Below are 19972 nucleotides of genomic sequence, written 5' to 3'. Positions count from 1 at the left end.
TTTCAGTGCCATTGTAGCTTTGCTTGGGCAGGAGGTTGGACTAGATGACCTACCAGGTCCCTTCCAACTCTGTTAATCACTGGAAGCTTTCAAGAAGGGACTAAACTGCCATCTGCCAGAAACGGTGTAGGGTCTCCTGCTTGGGTAGGGGGTTGGATTAGATGACCTACAAGATCCCTTCCTCTTTTGATTCTGTTCTGTTGGGTTACAGAAACCCTTTCCAAGGGGGACAGGAGCCCTGCCACCCAGTCCTTCTCCCACCCCCCACCACTTTTTTTTCTTTGCATTCCCTTTCCCTGGAAAGGGCCACTTTAAGAAGCCCGAGGAGCGGCCAGGTTACTGGCTCTGCTGCCGCCGCCGCCTTCGCTCGCCTTCCAAGCTGGCGCGCCTGGCATCCAGCTGCACAAGGCTCTCGCTTCCTGCCTTTGGCGCGATTGGCTGGCACTCGATCTCCGCCTCTGCCCGGGCAGGCGGGACCCTCCCCTTTGTGGGTTAGACACGCCGAGCGAGCACGGGAGCTGATTGGCAGGCCGGAGGGGTGATTGACAGCTCGGCCTGTTTTCAGGGAAGAGAAACGAGGGAGGGCATTCCAGCAAAGGCTAGTTGCTGCGGCTGCTCGAAGTTCGCTGCGCCACCGGGCGCTCGACTTTTCCCCTTTTTATATATATATGCATTATCTATTTTGACTGCTGCTCCGTTTTCTCTGTATGCTCTTCTGCTGATCCCGTTTTCTTCTCTCCTTCCGTGCCTCCTCTTCTTCCTCCTCTCCTCCTCTCCTCCTCTTCTTCCTCCTCCTCCTGCCGCCACTGCTCCCTTCTCCCTCTCCCTCCTCCGCCCCGTCTCTCCTTCTCCTTTGGAAACCACTCTTCTTATAGGGAGAGACTAGTGGTTAGATCTGAAGCTGGATGGATGGTTATGGGGAAAGGGGCAAGCGCGAAAGCCCTCGGACTGACCCAGTTCTTCCTCCTGTTGCTCTCCATCTTCCCCGCAGGTAAGGAGCGCCGGTTCCCTCTCCCCGCCTCCCCTTTGTTTGTCTGCTTTGGTTTTGTTTTTAAATCTTGAAAAGTTTCCTTGGGGGGAAAGGGGTCGTTTGCAAGAACCTTGCTCCGGGTGCCCCCTTTTCCCCGATGGGTAGCTGGCCTCCAAGGCCTCGTCCTTCGGGCCGTGGGCTCTCCTATAAAGCACCGGGTAGAGTCGGGTGGTTTTTAAACTCAGCTAGATTCCCCCATCCCGGGCCGATTGCTTTCCTTCCTTCTTTCCTTCTTTCCTTCCTTCCTTCCTTCTTCCTTATTTCTTTCCTTCTTTCCTTCTTTCCTTCTTTCCTTCTTTCCTTCTTTCCTTCTTTCCTTCTTTCCTTCTCTCTTTCCTTCTTTCCTTCCTTCCTTCCTTCCTTCCTTCCTTCCTTCCTTCCTTCTTTCCTTCTCTCTTTCCTTCTTCCTTCCTTCCTTCCTTCTTCCTTATTTCTTTCCTTCTTTCCTTCCTTCCTTCTTTCTCTTTCCTTCTTCCTTCCTTCCTTCCTTCTTCCTTATTTCTTTCCTTCTTTCTTTCTTTCCTTCCTTCCTTCCTTCCTTCTTTCCTTCTTTCTTTCCTTCCTTCCTTCCTTCCTTCTTTCCTTCCTTCTTTCCTTCTTTCCTTCTTTCCTTCTTTCCTTCCTTCCTTCTTTCTTTCTTTCATAATTTTTTTTAAAAAAATGCCTCCCGTATAAGTATTCCTTCGCTCGGCCTTTGTCTCTCCCCTAAGACGGAGTCTCCCCTTCCAGGCTCCCTTGCAAGACAGAGAGAGGCAGACGCCAAAAAATAAAGGTCGATTTTTGAAGAGCAGCGTTGGAAAGAACCCCACTGGATAGTTAGTGGAAGAATAGGCTGGGAAGGGAACTGATTTTGTGTGGGGGGGGGGGTCTCCTTCCAGCCCCCCCCGGCCTGCCTTTACAAATTTTTGCGGGGAGGGGAACAAAGCAGGGGCAGTCTCCCTCCTTGGCTTGCGGGAAACCTATTCCGAGATGGAGCCCTTTGTCGGGGATTTCCCTAAAATCGCTATTTGCCCGGTTCCCACTGCCGTTTAATGCGTTTAATGCAGAGTGTGGAGTTTTCTCTTATCCCGGGTGGTAATTTCGGAGTGCTGGTTTTGGACGGTCGAATCCTTACAGGATCTGGACCTTGCGGGGATCCTCTATCCGAAGGATCCGTCTTCCTCGGAGAATCTCCTTCTCCTTTCAGATCTCTTCCTTAAGGTCCCTGATGACGGACGGCCCCACAAAGGCCCAACGGACCCCGAGTGAGAAGGGGCTTCTCACTCGGGTCCTTTTCAGAAATCGCAGCCCCCTCCCCGGTTTCTTTCCACAGAATGCCCTTCCCTAACAGATCCCCGGCTGGCCGCCTTCAGATGCCGTTTTTATAAGAGTTTGCAAAGGAAGCAGAAAAGGCTCTGGAAATCAGTGCACGCGCCTCGCCCGTCGCCTTTATTTTAAATTTATTCCGGCTTTTGCATCCGGGAAAGAAGTTACGATTTTATTTTATTTTGGGCGGGGGGTGGGCAAGGGGGGGGGTCGTGGAGGAGGAAGATGGCGCCGTCGACCTGTCAGCCGAATTAACTTGTTCCGTCCCTTCGTTGGATGCGATGTTATTGTTCTTCGCAACTTTTTTGGGGGTGGGTGGGGGCGCGAAGACGGGAATGAAACGGAAAGGAATGAACATTTGGACACCCGCTTTTTGAGGGTGGGGGGCAGGGGGAAGGTGGAAAGACATTTGTGGAAGACTACTATGCCGGCCCATGGATTTCCCAGCTGGAACCTGCTAAGCGCTTGTTGCTGTGCTTTTTAAACTACGTTGCCAGATGTTGATCTATATGTAATACTATATCAAAGCCCAAAGAAGGAGGACGGCTGTTGAGGGGGGGAATACAGGCGCTGGGAATGTTTTGATCTCTTTTCTTGATTCCCCCTTCCTCGCATTCGCCCCCCTCCCGTTGCCTCGTTCTTGTTTATTTGCGAGCTTTCCTTCGCTTAGTTGCAGAGATTTGATTTCCAGAACCCCCGCTTTCTCTCTCCTCCTTCTCTTTCTTCTCTTCTTCTCCTCCTTCTTCTCTCCTCCTTCTCTTTCTTCGTCTCTTCTTGTTTCTTCCCCTCCTTTCTTCTTCTCTTTAGTCTCCCTCCTTCTTCTCCTTCTCCTTCTCTTTCTTTTTTCTTCACTTTCTTCTTCTGCTTTTCTTTTTTCTCCTTCTCTTCCTTCTCATTTTTCCTTTCCCTTCTTCTCCTTCGCCTCCTCCTCCTCCTTCTTCTTCCCCTTCTTCGCCAACCTCCCCCCCCCCTTTCTCGGTTTGTTTTTACGAAGTCGGGGAAAGGAGTGAATTTTCAGCATCGCCCGCTGAAAAACGCCATCTGTTTCCAATGAATTCCCCCCACTGCTTTTTCACAGCGTTTCTGGCAGACCCTGCTTTGCACATTCCTGCATGCTTGTTTTCGTTGGGGGAGGGGAGCGTAACTTCACACTGGCGGAGTTGTTCCCTTCCCAAACTCTCCAATTTCGTGGCCGCTGGGCTTGTTTCCCCCTCCCTCCTCCCCACCGTTTACTCCAGGCGATGGAGAAGAGGGGGGGGGCGCACAGGAGAAAGGGGTGATGCGCGAGGGGTAATTTGTCTGTTGATACATGCTGCCGAGTGACTTTTTTCTTTTTTTCCTTTTGTGTGTGTGCAAAACCTCCCCTTTTGCGAAGGTGAGAAATGATGACTTGCCAGAGGAGCATTTTTTTTATTAGAAACAAAAGACCATCCAGCTTACCTGTGTGTATGTCTTGCTGCAGTGTGCAGACAAAATAATAATAATCATCGCTTGGGAACAACAAGTTGACAATAGAATAGAATAGACTTCTTTATTGGCCAAGTGTGATTGGACACACAAGGAATTTGTCTTTGGTGCAGATGTTCTCAGTGTACATAAGGAGAATAGAATACATTCATCAAGAATAAAAAGATACAACACTTACTGATAGTCAAGGTTACTAATAAGCTATCAAATCATATTAGGAAACAAATAAAAACAATATAAATGTTAAAGATACTAGCAACATGGTTATAGTCATAAGTGGGAAGAGAAAGGTACTAGGAAGGAAGAGAAGAAGAATAGTAATACAGTCTTAGTAGGTAATATGACAGTGTTGTGGGAATTAATTGTTAAGCAGAGTGATGGCATTCAGAGGGGAAAACTGTCCTTGTGTCTAATTATTCTGGTGTGCAGAACAAAAAAACCCATTTTTTTCTTTCTTTCTTTTTTGCAAAACCTCCCCTTTTGCGGAGGTGAGAAATGACGACGTGCCAGGGGAACATTTTTTAAAAAAATTAGAAACAAAGACCATCCAGTTTATTAACACCTGTGTGTATGTCTTGCTCAAGTGTGCAGATAAAATAATAATAATCATTGCTTGGGAACACCAAGTGGATAAAGTTCTTGTGAATGAATAGGTCAAAATCCTGTGGGACTTTCGGATCCAAGCGGGCAGACCGACTGGCCCACAACTCTCCTGACATCACTATTGTGGAAAAGAAAAAGAAAAGAAAAAAGGTCTGGTCCATTGATATTGCAATGACACCAGGTTGATGCACGAATGGAAGAGAAACAGCTAGAAAGAAAAACAATGAAATATCTGTGATTTGCCAATTGAAGTTTAGCAACTGTGGAGAGAGAAGTCAATGGTTGTACCAATAGTAATAGGAGCCCTTGGAGCAATACCCAAAGGACTGCTTAAATACATGGAAATTTTGAACGTATTAGACCTGACTATTCTGACTTAAAAAAAAAAAAATCTTACTTGGAACGGTCTGTATATTCAGAAGCTCCCTTAAGAGCTCTTAGGCCCTTGGTTAGGACTTGAACTGTTATGTTTTTACCAGTCCCAGACTATGAATCAAATTGAAGAGTAAATCTGAAATAACAACAACAACAACCTCCTGGCTTATCCCGAGTCTTTGGAAGACTCGATAGGTGGATAAAAACGCCAACACCTGTTTGAACATCTGGCTGACTGTGCCACAAACTATAGCAACAGCACTTAGACTTATATACCGCTTCACGGTGCTTTACAGCCTTCTCTAAGCAGTTTACAGAGTCAGCATTTTGGCCCCAACAATCTGGGTCCTTCTTTTACCCACCTCAGAAAGATGAAAGGCCGAGTCAACCTGGAGCCTGGTGAGATTTGAACTGCCCAAATTGCATGCAGTCGGCAGTCAGCACAGGTAGCCTGCACTCTAACCACTGTGCCCCCACACCTCTATAATCATCCCCCACCATCACCACCATTGTTTCTTAACTTTCACACTCCTCTATAATTCTCATGAAATGGGTAACAGAACCAATCATCCTTTGGGAAATAGCCATGGTCTAGGGTTCCTTAAACTGCCCCTCTCCATCTATGGGAAGGTGCTATGGAGTCCAAGCAAATCCAAAATTCTTTGGGGGGTCCTTGGTACTCTCTGAGTTTGGTGGTTGTTTGAAGATGTCTCATTACCCAAACTAGTAACATCATCAATGCTAGTGATGATGAGTGATGATGTTACCTAGTTTGGACGATGAAAACATCCGCAAGAAACCCACTCGAGAGAACAGCGAGGTTCCTTCTCATTCCCATCCTGAGCTACAAATATTCTCCTTTATTGGTACAAAAATTCTTTTCTGGTGAAAATACGTCATGCTCCGATTCGCCCTGCAAGAAGCAACTTGATTTTCGATCCAGGTGTGTGTGTTTGGGCATCCATTTCCTTCTCAGCCTCAGCAGCCCAAAAAGGAGTGGATAATAAAAGAGGTTAGGGTGGAGGTGGGGCACTTACAAAGTATTCTTTTGACTTGACGGGTTTTTTGTTTTTGTTTTAATGGGGGAGGAAGGGATAGAATCAAGGAAGAAATCTTAGATCTACTGTGGTTGACATTTTGTAGACCTTGGCTGGTTGGGTTCACATTCTCCACAATTCATCTTGGTTGTAATCTGCTTGGAGAGCAGTTAACTAAAAGGGGTATTTTTGGTGAACTAAAAGGGTCTTTCTGGCAATAGATACATTTGTGCCTTTGTTTCTCTGGCTAGGGCCAAACTACCCCTTGCTGGTAGAGTATTTTCCCTTGGGTTAATGCAGGGGTGAAATATAGCAGGTTCTGACAGGTTCTAGAGAACCGGTAGTGGAAATTTTGAGTAGTTTGGAGAACTACTTTGCAGATACTATCTCTGGCTGGCCCCAGAGTGGGGAGGGAATGGGATTTTGCAGTATCCTTCCCCTGGAGTGGAGAGTGAATGGAGATTGTGCAGTATCCTTCCCCTGGAGTGGGGTGGGGATGGGGATTTTGCAGTATCCTTCCCCTGGAGTGGGGAGGGAATGGAGATTTTGCAGTATCCTTCCCCTGGAGTAGGGTGAGAATGGGGATTTTGCAGGATCCTTCCCCTGGAGTGGGGAGGGAATGGGGATTTTGCAGTATCCTTTCCCTGCCACGCCAACCAAGCCACACCAATAGAACCGGTAGTAAAAAAAATGAATTTCACCACTGGGTTAATGGCCCTCTTCATTCGCTTCAGGTAACTAAGACCCGTGAATATTTTCTTTCAGGCCTTCCTAGACCTCTTCATGGCTTTTATAAAGTTATTTAATCTTTGTTTAAGGTCTGGGAAGCCTGCAGCCTTCAACACATCTTGTGGCAGCTAATGCTTTCCCCTGTGTGGGGAAAGAGATGGGAATTTACAAAGACTTATGTTCTGATAAATCAGTGAGTCTCTAAGGAGCTGCAGGGCTGAAGTCGTCCTGTATTAAATGATCCCTCCCCTTATTTCTTCAGGGACGTGATGGCTCAATGGCTAAGAAGCTGAGCTTGTCAATCAGAAAGGTTGGCAGTTCAGCAGTTCGAATCCCTAGCACCGCATAATGGAGTGAGCTCCCATTACTTGTCTCAGCTTCTGCCAACCTAGCAGTTCGAAAGCACGTAAAAAATGCAAGTAGAAAATTAGGTGGAAAGAGTAACAGTGTTCCGTGCACTTTTGGCGTTTAGTCATGCTGGCCACATGACCACGGAGACATCTTCGGACAGCGTTGGTTCTTCGGCTTAGAAACAGAGATAAGCACCAACCCCTAGAGTCGGGAATGACTAGCACATATATAGAAGGGGAACCTTTACCTTTTCTTTAACCCCCCCTACTTTTCTTTGAGTAATCTACAAGGGGTTCAAGAGGGGTTTGGGCCAGGATAGAAAAAGTTTTAAAAAATCAAGAGATGACTTCCAGTTGACATTATTTTCAGTTGACAAATAATTCCTGAAAATGGAAAAACCGAAGAAGAAGCTTCTTGGATGAGAAGCGAAAGAAAAAACGAAACAAAACAAGAAATTCCAGTTGTGTTGTGGAAAAGAACCTTGGAGACAACCGTGACCTGGATGATATGAGAATCTCCATAGACATCCTGTAAATGCAGTTATTCCCCAGGGATTTTAATCGGGTGTCCCGTCCCCCCCTTCAGTCACATTGGGTAAAAACCAGTGGGGGGGGGTCTTGGGGGAATGCAGGCTTTGGAAAGACAGCTCTCAAACCTTTGAGTAACGTGGGGCAGGGGGGTGGCTTCAGGTTATACAGTTCTAGCCTACAGAAGTAAAAGGAAATGCTCCCTCCCCCCCAAAATATCTGGAGGCTAGGAGCAGAATGTTTCTTTTGATGGGCTTAGCAATGTTCTTTCTCATGTCTTCAGGTATGGTTTCAAAGAGTTTGTATTATTGGACTCCCTGGTCGAATACAGGTGCTTCCACCATTTGCCGTATTTTGAGAGAACCTGCATAAGTGGCACTCCAGCTATTGACAATATTTCTCATATTTTGTTTGACTTTCAATTATATGCCCGCATTAGGCTTAAATCTTTATCATCCCTTTTTGGGAAAGGACAGCCCAACCGGATCCTAACCACAAATGGTCACCTTTCCTCCCTCCCGGGCTGAGACTTACATATTATGTGTAGAACTACTAAAGGCCCTGATCTTATGAATCCTGTGACCTACGGCACAAATTGGGGGACTTTGTAAGAGTGGTTCCTTTGCATCTATATGTATTTTTATCACTTGATTTCTTCCTCATTCCAAAATGAGACTGTGTGCTGTATTTTATTCCATTCTACCACATTCCATTTTATTTTACTTTACTTTTTTACTTATTTTTTAATTTTACTTTACTTTTTTACTTTATTTTTTATTTTATTTTACTTTTTTACTTTATTTTTTTATTTTATTTTACTTTTTTACTTTACTTTATTTTACTTTTTACTTTACTTACTTTATTTGACTTTACTTTACTTTTTTTTTTAATTTTATTGATAAGGTTGCAAGGCTAGTCAATCAATAATCTACAACTACTTCTGCTAGACCAGACCATCCTTTGGAAAATGCTTTTTCTTCTCCCTTTCACGTATGCCAGGGGTGTCCAAACTTGGGAACTTTAAGACTTGTGGACTTCAACTCCTAGAATTCCCCAGCCAGCTGGCTGGGGAATTCTGGGAGTTGAAGTCCACAAGTCTTAAAGTTCCCAAGTTTGGACATCCCTGATGTATGCGAACTAAGCAACTTCATCTCCCTTAACCCAATTATGTTACTTGTATTTATTTGCTTCGCTCTGCTTTCCTTCTTTTAAATTTGGCTTGACTGGGAAAAAAAATATTATCGATTGATCGGTTACAATGGAGCAAAGCTCCTTATTTCTTTCCAGAGCTGCTTGGGAAGGGTACAGAAAACCTCATTTAATAGCTGGGGGCTCGTGTTGGATCTGGCAGCCAAAAGGCCCCTTTTGCGACCTTCTGACCAGCAAAGTTAGTGGGGAAGTCAGATTCCCTTAATAGCCGTATTACTAACTTAACAAGTGCGGTTATTCACTTAACAACTGTGGCAAGAAAGGGGGTAAAATGGGGCAAAGCTTACTTAACAACTGTCTCATTTAGCCATGCAAATGTTGGGCTTGGAAGGGTTAGGATTGCTTGCTCTGAGGTAAGGATGTGGTCACCATGAAGGAGCTGTGGAGAAGGGAGAAGTTAAAATGCTGAGCTTGTCGATCAGAAAGGTCGGCAGTTCGGCGTTTCGAATCCCTAGCGCCGCGTGACGGAGTGAGCTCCCATTACTTGTCCCAGCTTCTGCCAACTTAGCAGTTCGAAAGCATGTAAAAATGCAAGTAGGAAAATAGGAACCACCTTTGGTGGGAAGGTAACAGCGTTCCGTGCGCCTTCGGCATTTAGATATGCCGGCCACATGATCATGGAGACGTCTTCGGACAGCACTGGCTGTTCGGCTTTGAAACGGAGATGGGCAACGCCCCCTAGAGTCAGGAACAACTAGCACATAACTTCAAAAAATGGCCTCTTTGAAAGTCTGAATTTTCAGGTCAAGGAAGTTCAAAACTTTCTTGCTGTCTGTCAGGTTTTTCTACAGATTGTTCTCCAGTGAATTCTGCAAAAGGAATAATGTATAAGTTACTTGGAGATTTTCTGCTGGCAACTCCAAGTCGGCCATCTGTATTTTGAGGCCCTCTATAAATGTAGAGGCAGGATATCTGATATCTCAACTAGTGTGACCAGTTCTAGGAATCACTATCCAATGTATCTGACGGTGAGCTAATTGAGGAATAAGATACTAATATGTCCAAGATGTGAGTTTAATCCCTGTCTGCTGGAGGGCAACGAAGAAGGTTATCGGAGAAAATGATAACAGTTTTGTACCTGATTGGCCTCGGCAAAAGATCCGGCTTTAAGAATCTGTGGAGATTCTCAGACATCCAAGTCAGAGTTGTCTGAATGGTGCTTTTTCATAGGATGACTGGATTGTTTATAGAAGGAAGAGGAAGAGGAGGAGGAGGAGGAGGAGGAGGAGGAGGAGGAGGAGGAGGAGGAGGAGGAAGGGAAGAGGAGAAGAAGAAGAGGAGAAGGAAGAGGAGGAGAAGGAGGAGGAGGAAGGAGGAGGAAGAGGAGGAGAAGAAGAGGAGGAGAAGAAGAGGAGGAGGGGAGGAAGGGAGGAGAAGAGAAGAAGAGGAGGAGGAGGAGAAGGAGGAGGAGGAAAGAAGAAGAGGAGGGGAGGAAGGGGGAGGAGGAGAAAGAAGAAGAAAGGAGGAGGAGAAGAAGAAGAGGAGAAAGTTTTTTCACTTCTCATCTAAGAAGCTTCATTGGTTCTAGCATAACATCGTCCTCACCACCATCCTACTGAAACCGATGAAGCTTCTTGGATGAGAAGTGAAACTTCAGCTAGTCCTCAACTTACGATCACAAAGGAGCCCGAAATTGAGATTGCTAAGTAAGACGTTTGTTAAAATGCCCCATTTTATGGCTTTTCTTCCTGCGTTTGTTAACTGAATCCCTGCAGCTGTTAAATTATTCCCACGGTTGTTAAGTGAATCTGGCTTCCCCGTCGACTTGGCTTGCCAGAAGGTCGCAAAAGGGGATCGTGTGACCCCAGAACGATGCTGCAGCCGTCATAAATGTGAGTTAGTGGTCGAGTATCCGAATGTAAATCTCATGGGACTATGGGCATTCTGCAATGGCCGTAAGTGTGAAAAACAGTCGTATGTCCCTTTCTACAGTGCCGTTGCAACTTTGAATGGTCAGTGAACAAAGTGTTGCTAGTTGTGGACTTCTTCTTCTGCAAGGAAAAAAAAACAGTCCAATTGCTTTTTGAAAAAGCCCCTTTGAGACAGCTTTAAGAATCAAACCATCACTGAAAAAAAGAAGATAAGAGGCTTTTAGCCAGACACTTTCTAAAGTGGCTTTAAGTCTTGGCAGACTGAGGATGGAGGAGCTGTTTTAACTCCACTTATCTTCTGAGTAAATGCTGTGGAAGGGGAGATGTCAACAGCTGGTAGCATAGAAGTGTTAACTTAAGCCTGACAATGTGAAAAGACGGTAGGCCCACCGGTCTTGGGAATGGGGGAAGAATCGGTGTCGTGTTAAAGGGGACGTTCCCAAAACGTTGCTCTCTAGAAAATTAAAAGAAACCATGTGTCAGGGTTCCAAGCAACACCCCCAACGAAAGAAGACTCCGAGGCTTGAGTTTCCTCAAAGTTCCACTTTATTAGAGGTGTCATATTGGCACATCTGGGAAAACCCAAATCTGAAAGCTTCCAGGTTTTCCCCACCCAAACAAAAGTCCAAGCCCTTGCCCAGCCCCCACCTGTCCATCACATGGCCCAACCAGGCAGTGTCCCAACTGGAGATACCTTCTAGTCATGCCCTTCCAGGTGCAAGGCAAGGCGTCCTTGACTCTCTGAGAAAGGAATGTTATTATGACTATATATCTCCCGTACTCCATAAAATCCCCCCCCATTTCCCCACAGGATTGAATGTTGTAGGCCTGAAGGCCCAATGCAAAAGATGGCTTCTGGGCCTGACAGGCTGCCACCCTTCATCAGAAGGTTGTGTCCTGTAGCGAGATTAACACAGGCCTGACACTGTGGGGAAGAAGCTCGAAATACAGGTAGCCCTCCAGTTATGACTACCATTGAGCCCACTGTCTGCTAAGCCAGACAGTGGCTAAGTGAGTTTTGCCCCATTTTACAACCCTGTTTGCTCCAGTTGCTAAGCGAATCATTGTTGGTAACACGCTTGTTCAACGAATCTAGCTAATCTGCCAAGCATCCAAAATGGTGAAGTCACAGGATTTCAGGATGGGAACTGTTGGAAGGTACTTAGTCACTCTCTTGATTGGTAATGGAAATGTTGGGCTGAATTATGGCTGTAAGCTGAGGACTATCTGTATACGAGCCACGGTAGCACAGTGGTTAGAGTGCAGTACTGCAGGCCACTTCTGCTGACTGCCAGCTGCCTGCAGTTTGGCAGTTCGAATCTCACCAGGTTCAAGGTGGACTCAGCCTTCCATCCTTCCGAGGTGGGTAAAACGAGGACCCAGATTGTTGGGGGGGCAAGAGGCTAACTCTGTAAACCGCTTAGAAAGGGCTGTAAAGCAGTATATAAGTCTCAGTGCTATTGCTATTCTGCCAATCTGCCTGGTTTCAAAAGAGGATGGAGAACTTCGCGAAGGATTGTCTGTTACTTATAATGGCCTCTTGACTCCTGCAGGAACAGTAGTTGTTCCTTCGCTGAGTGTCTCTTCAACAAAGGTAGGCAGGTCTAAGGAATTTAGATTATTGTGTTCATGTAACACACTGAGCCGTAAAATAACCATGCAAAAGGGAATTTAGGCACACACTAAGCTGAGAATAGGCAGGCCAATTTATGTCCAGTGTGTTGTGAGAAGGCAGAGGGTCCATTTTTTAATGCTGAACAATAGAAAAATACGGTTGAGTATATTGTATGCTTGAATTAAGTATGGGCTAATCTTTGTTACTGAACTTTACCTATTTATCAGGTGCATGAATGGTCTCCCTCAGAAGCATTAGGCAGTGTGCAAAACCCAAATAATAAATAAATTGGCCACAATTCAGTTAATCGCCTCTTCTTCGCTTAGCAACGGACGATGTTCCTGTCCCAATTGTGTTCATAAGTCAAGACGCTACCTGTAATCAAGATGGCAGGATGAGTATATTCTCAGAGCCACATCCCTTTTCTCTGTGGGTCAACACCAGGAGTGAAATCCAGCAGGTTCTGACAAGTTTTGGAGAACCAGTAGCGGAAATTTTGAGTAGTTCGGAGAACCGGCAAATGCCACCTCTGGCTGGCCCCAGAGTGGGGAGGGCATGTATATTTTGCAGTATCCTTCCCCTGCCATGCCCACCAATTTCACCACTGGTCAACACCCCTAACCTTCTGCCATCCTGCTTTTGAAGCACAGTTTTTTTTCTCCGAAGAAAGCAAAAGAATTAATTCCCTTCGGAGTTGAGATAAACATCAGGCTTGCTCTGTCTTCCATAGCTGACGTTCAAGCAGAGCCAAAGTTTTGGGAGAGCTGCGGATTCAGGATGCTGGAGCTGGGAAGTTTGAGGAAAGCAAGTGAGTTACTGGGCGGACTGGAGTGATCCAGACTGGAATTACTGGCTAGAAAGACCCAAGTGGCTTTTGACACCTGGAAGAGAATCTGCCCGGCAGATCTGATGCGTGTGGGAAGGCTTTTGGGAGGGGAAGCATTAGAAACCAGAGTAATTGGAAGGGTTGCAAAATTAAGGCTGGGAAGGGAAATTGACCTCTCTATTGGGGTTAGTTAGTTAGTTGCCCTGCAAAAGGGAGCCTATCGTGTCCATCTCTCTAATAAAGGCAGCGGTCCCTTTTCTTTTTTAGGAGGGTTGGAAATTGCTTGTAAAACGTTTTCGAGAGCTCTGCAACCTGCAATTGTCAAATTTGGTAATTACGAGGGCAATCCCACAACACAGCTCTTCTGCTTTTGTTTCTCTTTTAATCACCTGCCCTAATCATCCCGGGTACTTACAAGGGTGGTGGTGTGTGTTTATTAGGCAGCAGTAGGTAGGTTCCAAACCAGTTTTAAGGAGCTGGAAAATTCAGAACGAGATCTAGATTTATTGGGCTGGCAGTGAATGGGAAAGCCATCTAGTCTAGAGAAAAGGACTAGGGGGGTGACAAGATAGCAGTGTTCTGATATCTCAGGGGCTGCTACAAAGAAGAGGCAGTCAAGCTATTCTCCAAAGCACCTGAGGGTAGGACAAGAAGCAATGGGTGGAAACTCATCAAGGAGAGAAGCGACTTAGAACTAAGGAGGAATTTCCTGACAGTTAGAACAATTAATCAGTGGAACGACTTGCCTCCAGAAGTTGTGGATGTTTCCTTTTAAGAAGAGACTGGAAATGACATAGAGTCTACGTCATATATGCTCATCTTTCCAACCCAACACCATTTCTTCCTCGGGAGGAAGACTCCAGAGAACAGACATACGGTCTTGCAGGAAGTTGGACCTCGTTTGATCACTTGCAGAAATGATTTTAAAATTGCAGGACAGATCTAAAATAAGGCTTGTGATTCTTCCTCAAGGTTCTGTCTATTCGGTTTTCAAAAATGGTGGATCTCTAACCACTGTCGAGGTGCACTGGGGGCTATTGACCACTACTCTTTCTTTGTCCCCAACTTCCCCAAAGCACCTGAGGGTAAGAGAAGAAACAATGGGTGGAAACTAATGAAGGAGAGAAGCAACCTAGAAGTAAGTGAGGACAATGAACCAATGGGACAACTTGCCTTCAGAAGTTGTGCATTTTCCCAACACCTTGGAGGTCTTCTAGTCCAACCCCTTGCTAAGGCAGGAAACCCTATACCATTTCAGACAAATAGTTGTCCAATCTCTTCTTTTATTTTTTATTTATTTTATTTTATTCTGTTTGTCAAACATGTACAAGATAACAGGTATAAGTATAAACATGGACATGAACATAGGAAATGGGTACGAATAAATGGGGACAGTAGGACAGGGACGGTAGGAACACTGGTGCGCTTATGCAAGCCCCCTTTACGGACCTCTTAGGAATGGGGTGAGGTCCATGGTAGACAGTTTGAGGTTGAAGCTGTGAGGCTTAAAGAATGTAACAATGGAGTTGGGTAGAGCATTCCGGGCATTGACCACTCTTGCTGAAGTCGTATTTTCTGCAATCGAGTTTGTACCGATTTACCTTGAGTTTGTATCGATTGTTTGCCCAAGTATTACTGAAGTAGTCATTGACAGGTAGGACGTTGTAGCAGGCAATTTTGCGTACTATGCTTAGATCAGACCGTAGGTGGCATAGTTAAGGTTGTCCAAGCCCAAAATTTCAAGCCTGGTGGCATAAGGAATTCTATTGTGAGCAGAGGAGTGGAGGACTCTTCTCGTGAAATACCTCTGGACCTGCTCAATCGTATTAAAGTCCGAAATACAGTGTGGATTCCAGGCAGACGAGGCATATTCGAGAATTGGTCTGGCAAAGGTTTGGTATGCCCTAGTTAGCAGTACAATGTTATTTTAGATAAATACAATACAACATTAATTTAGAAGATGAAACTCAGTCACTTTTGTAAGACTTCTGTGGCCAAGGCTTAATTTGCCTATTAAAGAGCCTAATGGTTGCTTTTGAAGAAGGTGCAAAGTGTAGGGTTTGTTTGTTTTTTACCTGGATTAACTTTTTTGTTTTAAAAAAAGGATTGGCAACTTAATTTTGCGGTTTAATAAATTGTGCAAATGCCCCAAAATAAGCGGATGCAGGAACCAGACTGTGCATGCTCTGGGAGACAAGCAAGTAGGTTAGTCATTGTGTGAAGGATGTTTTCAGAGATTGGAGTCATGCAGCGGAGGTAGTTGGCTCAACCGATGAAGAAGAATAGCCCTCTTTACACTGAGATTACACCAAGGTGGTTAACGGCTTTAAAATGGACTTGAACAAAAACAAGGAAAAGGAAGCTTCAGGCACTTGTGGTGGCCCTGGAAAGTCCTCTGTTTCTCATGTGGGACCTTTCTGGAGATGTTTGTGATGGGCTTGACTATCATCTAGCTTGCCTGTATTTTCTGTTGTGTTGTGTTCAACTGACTTAAAAATAATGGGTTACTATACATCGAACCTGTTGTGTGAGAGGAGACATTGCTGGCCTTTGGGACAATATATGATCTGTATGACATATAGGTCAACAGTAGGTAAATAGTCAGCCTCTTGCCTTGCTTCTGGGTCCTCATGAGCATTAAATTGATCATTGAAGGTCACTTGGGTCTGGAGATTAAGGCACCAGGTTAGAAATCCTGGGACCATGAGTTCCAGTCCTGCCTTATCTATGAAAACCAACCAGATGATTTTGGGCCAATCACCAGAAGGGGATGAGTTCTAGTCCTACCTTAAATATGAAAGCCAGCTGGGTGACTTTGGGCCAAACACCAGGACATGGTGAGTTCTAGTCCCACCCTAGTAAAGGTGTTGAAATTGAGTAGCCTTTTCCAGCCTATTTTACTGCTTCCAGTTAAGCTTTGGTCTTTATTGCTTTCAGCTAAGCAGATGGATCTCGCCATATTTCAACTATTATAAACATCCCACTTGCTGCATTCACACATGACAATTCTGAGATGTGGGTTAACAAATAGTGGTTTTATATATTGCACAGGGTTCAAACAGATACCTACAATATGGTTCTAGGTGTAATGGATGGGTTCCAAATGGCTTTTCAGTAACAAACCCCATTTCTTCTTCTTCTTCTTCTTCTTCTTCTTCTTCTTCTTCTTCTTCTTCTTCTTCTTCTTCTTCTTCTTCTTCTTCTTCTTCTTCTTCTTCTTCTTCCTCCTCCTCCTCCTCCTCCTCCTCCTCTTCTTCTTCTTCTTCCTCCTCCTCCTCCTCCTTCCCTCCTCCTCCTCCTCCTCCTCCTCCTCTTCTTCTTCTTCTTCTTCTTCCTCCTCCTCCTCCTCCTCCTCCTCCTCCTCCTCCTCCTCCTCCTCCTCTTCTTCTTCCTTCTTCTTCTTCTTCCTTCTTCTTCCTCCTCCTCCTCCTCCCTAACATATTTCCACAAATGCAGGGTCCGTTGCATCTCCAGGGTGCAGGCACTCACCTTGTATGTCTTTGTTGATGGTGTCTTGCCATCTGTGTTCTGGGCACCAACGGCCATTGACTTCTAGTTGGTAGGCCGTCTTGGCCATGGTGGAAGGTGCTGCTCTCAGGACATGTCCATACCAGGAGATCCGGCCTTCTCTCCTCTTCTCTATAATTGGTGCCACGAACAAACCCCATTTTCACCTAGTCTTTTTCCACGTTCTACAAATCCAGACAGCGAGTTTCCACGGAGTTGGGAGCAGTGGTGGGATTCAGCCGGTTCGCACCACTTTGGGAGAACCGGTTGTAAACTTTCTGAGCAGTTTGGTGAACTGGTTGTTGGAAGAAATCAATTGGTGCAGAGAACCGGTTGTTAAATTATTTGAATCCCACCACTGGGTGGAAGGAAAGGGCTTTAAGAGAACGTTTGGGGGGGGGGGGGAAGGCACAGCCCTGGAGAGATGGGATCTCTGTATTCTCAGCTCCCTGAAGTATCTGGAGGAATCCAAAATGGATTCTCCCGCCCATAAATCATATATATCCATCTCTCAGTTTCTTAAAGCCAATGTTCCACTGTTTATGAAACTCACGGATTGAACTGGCTGCTTTCGGCTGCTGATTGCCACACCCTTTTCTCGGAATTGACACCAGCCCCTGAGATGCAACGAGACATTTTGGCAGGCGCTCCATTGTGTGTTCAAGTTGTTATTTAGAGCGCTGCGCCCAGGGCTCTTCCCTGTATGCCTTTGGGCTTGGCGTATGTGAAGAGGAGGCCCAGCAAGCAAAAAGTTGCGCATTGCACGATCCAAACAAACGCTTGCGTTCCAACCAGGAATCCTTCCGTGCCAGTATTTTTTTTAAAAAAATAAAAAATAAAAGCAGTTGCGCATGCAGAGTCCTGTGAGAATACCTGGAACAGGGCTGGCTCACCTGGGCGTCCTGATTGATATGCAAGTGCTTGGTGGAGCCTGTGCACACCTGTGTGAGAAAGAAGGGTTTGTTTAGCCCCGAAGGGAATAGCATGCAGCTTGGAGGTGGGGGGAGGCATGTGCGATCCTTATTTTCCAGCCCCTGTGCTTTCTCAGGTCATGCTGCAGAAATCCAGTAAGCAGAACAGTCACCTCGAAGAGAGATTTTAATTCTCCTCCCCTAAAAAAAAAGAGAGCTCCAAGTCTTTTAAAGTTCCTTTAAAAGCCCGCTCCCCAGATTTCTTTTAAAAAAGATTTACCTGTTTTGAGTTTGCCTATACCAATCAACGGCTTGCTGGGAGCTTTTCAAAGGAAAATCACAGTGTTCATGATGGAAAAAATATATATTGAAAAGAAAGATAAACGTGACTTTCTATACAGAGAGGTAGTCCTCGACTTACGACCTCAATTGAGCCCGAAATTTCTGTTGCTAAGCGAGACATTTGTTAAGTGAGCTCGGCCCCCTTTTTACAATTTTCCTTCTCACAGTTGTTAAGGGAATCACCGCAATTTTGGTCTTAGACAACTTAGAACTACGCCGCCTTTGGTCCGATCTAAGTGTCGTACATAAAATTATCTGCTACAACGTCCTACCTGTCAACGACTACTTCAGCTTCAACCACAACGATACACGAGCACACAATAAATACAAACTCAAGGTAAACCGCTCCAAACTCAATTGCAGAAAATACGACTTCAGCAACAGAGTGGTCAATGCCTGGAATGGGGAATTTCTTCCCCAAACCCCCAAAACTTTAACCTTAGACTATCTACTGTTGACCTCACCCCATTCCTAAGAGGTCTCTAAGGAGGACCTTACAGCACACCAACATGCCTACCGTCCCTGTCCTAACAACCCCATTGATTTGTATCCATTTCATGTACTCATTCTACATACATACACACACACAAACACACACACACACATATATTTATATTTTTTATAAATATTTATTTATAAAATATTTATTTATCAGCACAAATGCAACACAAATGTAACAAGGCAACATAAAAAAATGGCTTTCTGCCTGGATGGCTCCTAGGGTGAGCCGATAGACAGAAAAGGGAAGCAGTATGCTCCCTCCCATATTTGGGCATACCAGGGGTTGTGACACAATAAATACATACACACACACACACACAATTTTTATTCAACATTTTTTGAACATTAAAATCACAGTTACACTTTTACAGCTTTCTGTTAACTGTATTTTTTTCCCCTAATTTTGAATTTTCCATGACCCCGGGACCCTGCAACCGTCATAAGTATGAGTCAGTTGCCAAGCATCTGAATTTTGATCACGTGGCTGTGCAGATCTTGCAACCGTTGTCGCTATTGTTCAGTGCAGTTGTTAACTATTAAATGAACGGTTGTAAGCTGAGGATCACCTGTATTGGTGGTGGTGGTGGGGGCTCAGACCCTCCCTTGTTTTTACGACACCACCCCCCTTCAAGGAATTACATCAATAAAATATACAAAGGATGGAAATGGAGAATTGGAATACTTGAGCCAAGCGTATTGCAAACCCAGGTTTGTGAATTCTGTTTTGCTGAATGTCTGGATCTCTACATGACGCTTCCTTCGGTGTGTGTGTGTGTGTGTGTGTGTGTGTGTGTGTGAAAAGATGCTTGGAAAAACCACAAAACCAGAGCAGTCCAAATCCATTTGGATTTTTTCCATTAGAAGGAAGGGGGGGAAAAAAGAATGATTTGCCAGGCATTTAGAACATTTATTAAACTTTCCGGAATATCTGTCTTCCGATTCCAGCTGCTTTCCATTTTTCTTTTAGCCTTTGGGCATTGGTGTGGGGTGAGTAGAGCCTCGCGGAGGGGAATGTACACATGGGTCCCTGAGGGAGAGCCTTGTCTGGGTCTACGGTAGAGAGAAAGATAGTTTTTTCAAGACCTGCATTTATCACGTTGCTTGTTAGCAGCTCTTCTCTCCAGAGGCTGCGGGGTACCTTGTGCAAATGCCGCTCCTCCCATTTCTCCAGGCAATTCCTTCCTGCTTACTTTTGTTACAGTCGAATTGTGCCCTGGGTGGCAGATGGGAAAAGGAACCGTTTCAGCCTTTCTCAAGCTCAGGACCCTCAGGCCTGCCAACTCTATGGCTTTGGAAATGGGTCACCCTAAATGGGGAAAAGTCAGATTTTGCAAAATGTTGACAGAAGAGAAAAGGAGGAGGAGAAGAATAGAAGAAGAAGGAGAGTAGAAGAAGAAGGAGGAGAAGAAGAAGATAGAATAGAAGGAGAAGGAGAGGAGGAGGAGGAGGAGGAGGAGGAGGAGGAGGAGGAGGAGGAGGAGGAGGAGGAGGAGGAGAGGAGGAGGAGGAGAAGAAGGAAAAGAATAGAAGAAGGAGAATATTATGTTGGTTAGTCAGTTACAGGAAATCCTCACCTTCCAAACACACTTGACCCCAAACATTTCTGTTGCTAAACAAGGCAGTTGTTAAATGAGCTTTGTTCCATTTTACGACCTTTCTTGCCACAGCGGTTAAGTGAATCAATTCAACACCGTTGTTAAGCGAATCTGGCTTCCCCTGGACTTTACTTGCCAGAAGGTCGCAAAAGGGGATCACGTGGACCCCCC

General features: G+C 45.3%; 1 protein-coding gene across 1 annotated transcript in view; it reads left to right on the top strand.

Moving 5' to 3' along the window:
• The first annotated feature begins 782 nt into the window (after positions 1–782).
• The window catches only part of RGMA (repulsive guidance molecule BMP co-receptor a), a 35997-nt gene continuing 16807 nt past the window's right edge, over positions 783–19972 (top strand). The window contains exon 1 of the mRNA XM_081964961.1: positions 783–991. Coding sequence (XP_081821087.1) covers positions 910–991 — 82 coding nt within the window. The 5' untranslated portion in view covers positions 783–909. The remainder of the gene's footprint in view (positions 992–19972) is intronic.

The sequence above is a fragment of the Natrix helvetica genome (assembly GCF_964273705.1).
Source record: "Natrix helvetica genome assembly, chromosome: 12".
Classification (NCBI taxonomy): domain Eukaryota; kingdom Metazoa; phylum Chordata; class Lepidosauria; order Squamata; family Natricidae; genus Natrix; species Natrix helvetica.
The sequence above is the reverse complement of the archived record's forward strand: the minus strand, read 5'-3'. Positions and strand labels throughout refer to the sequence as shown.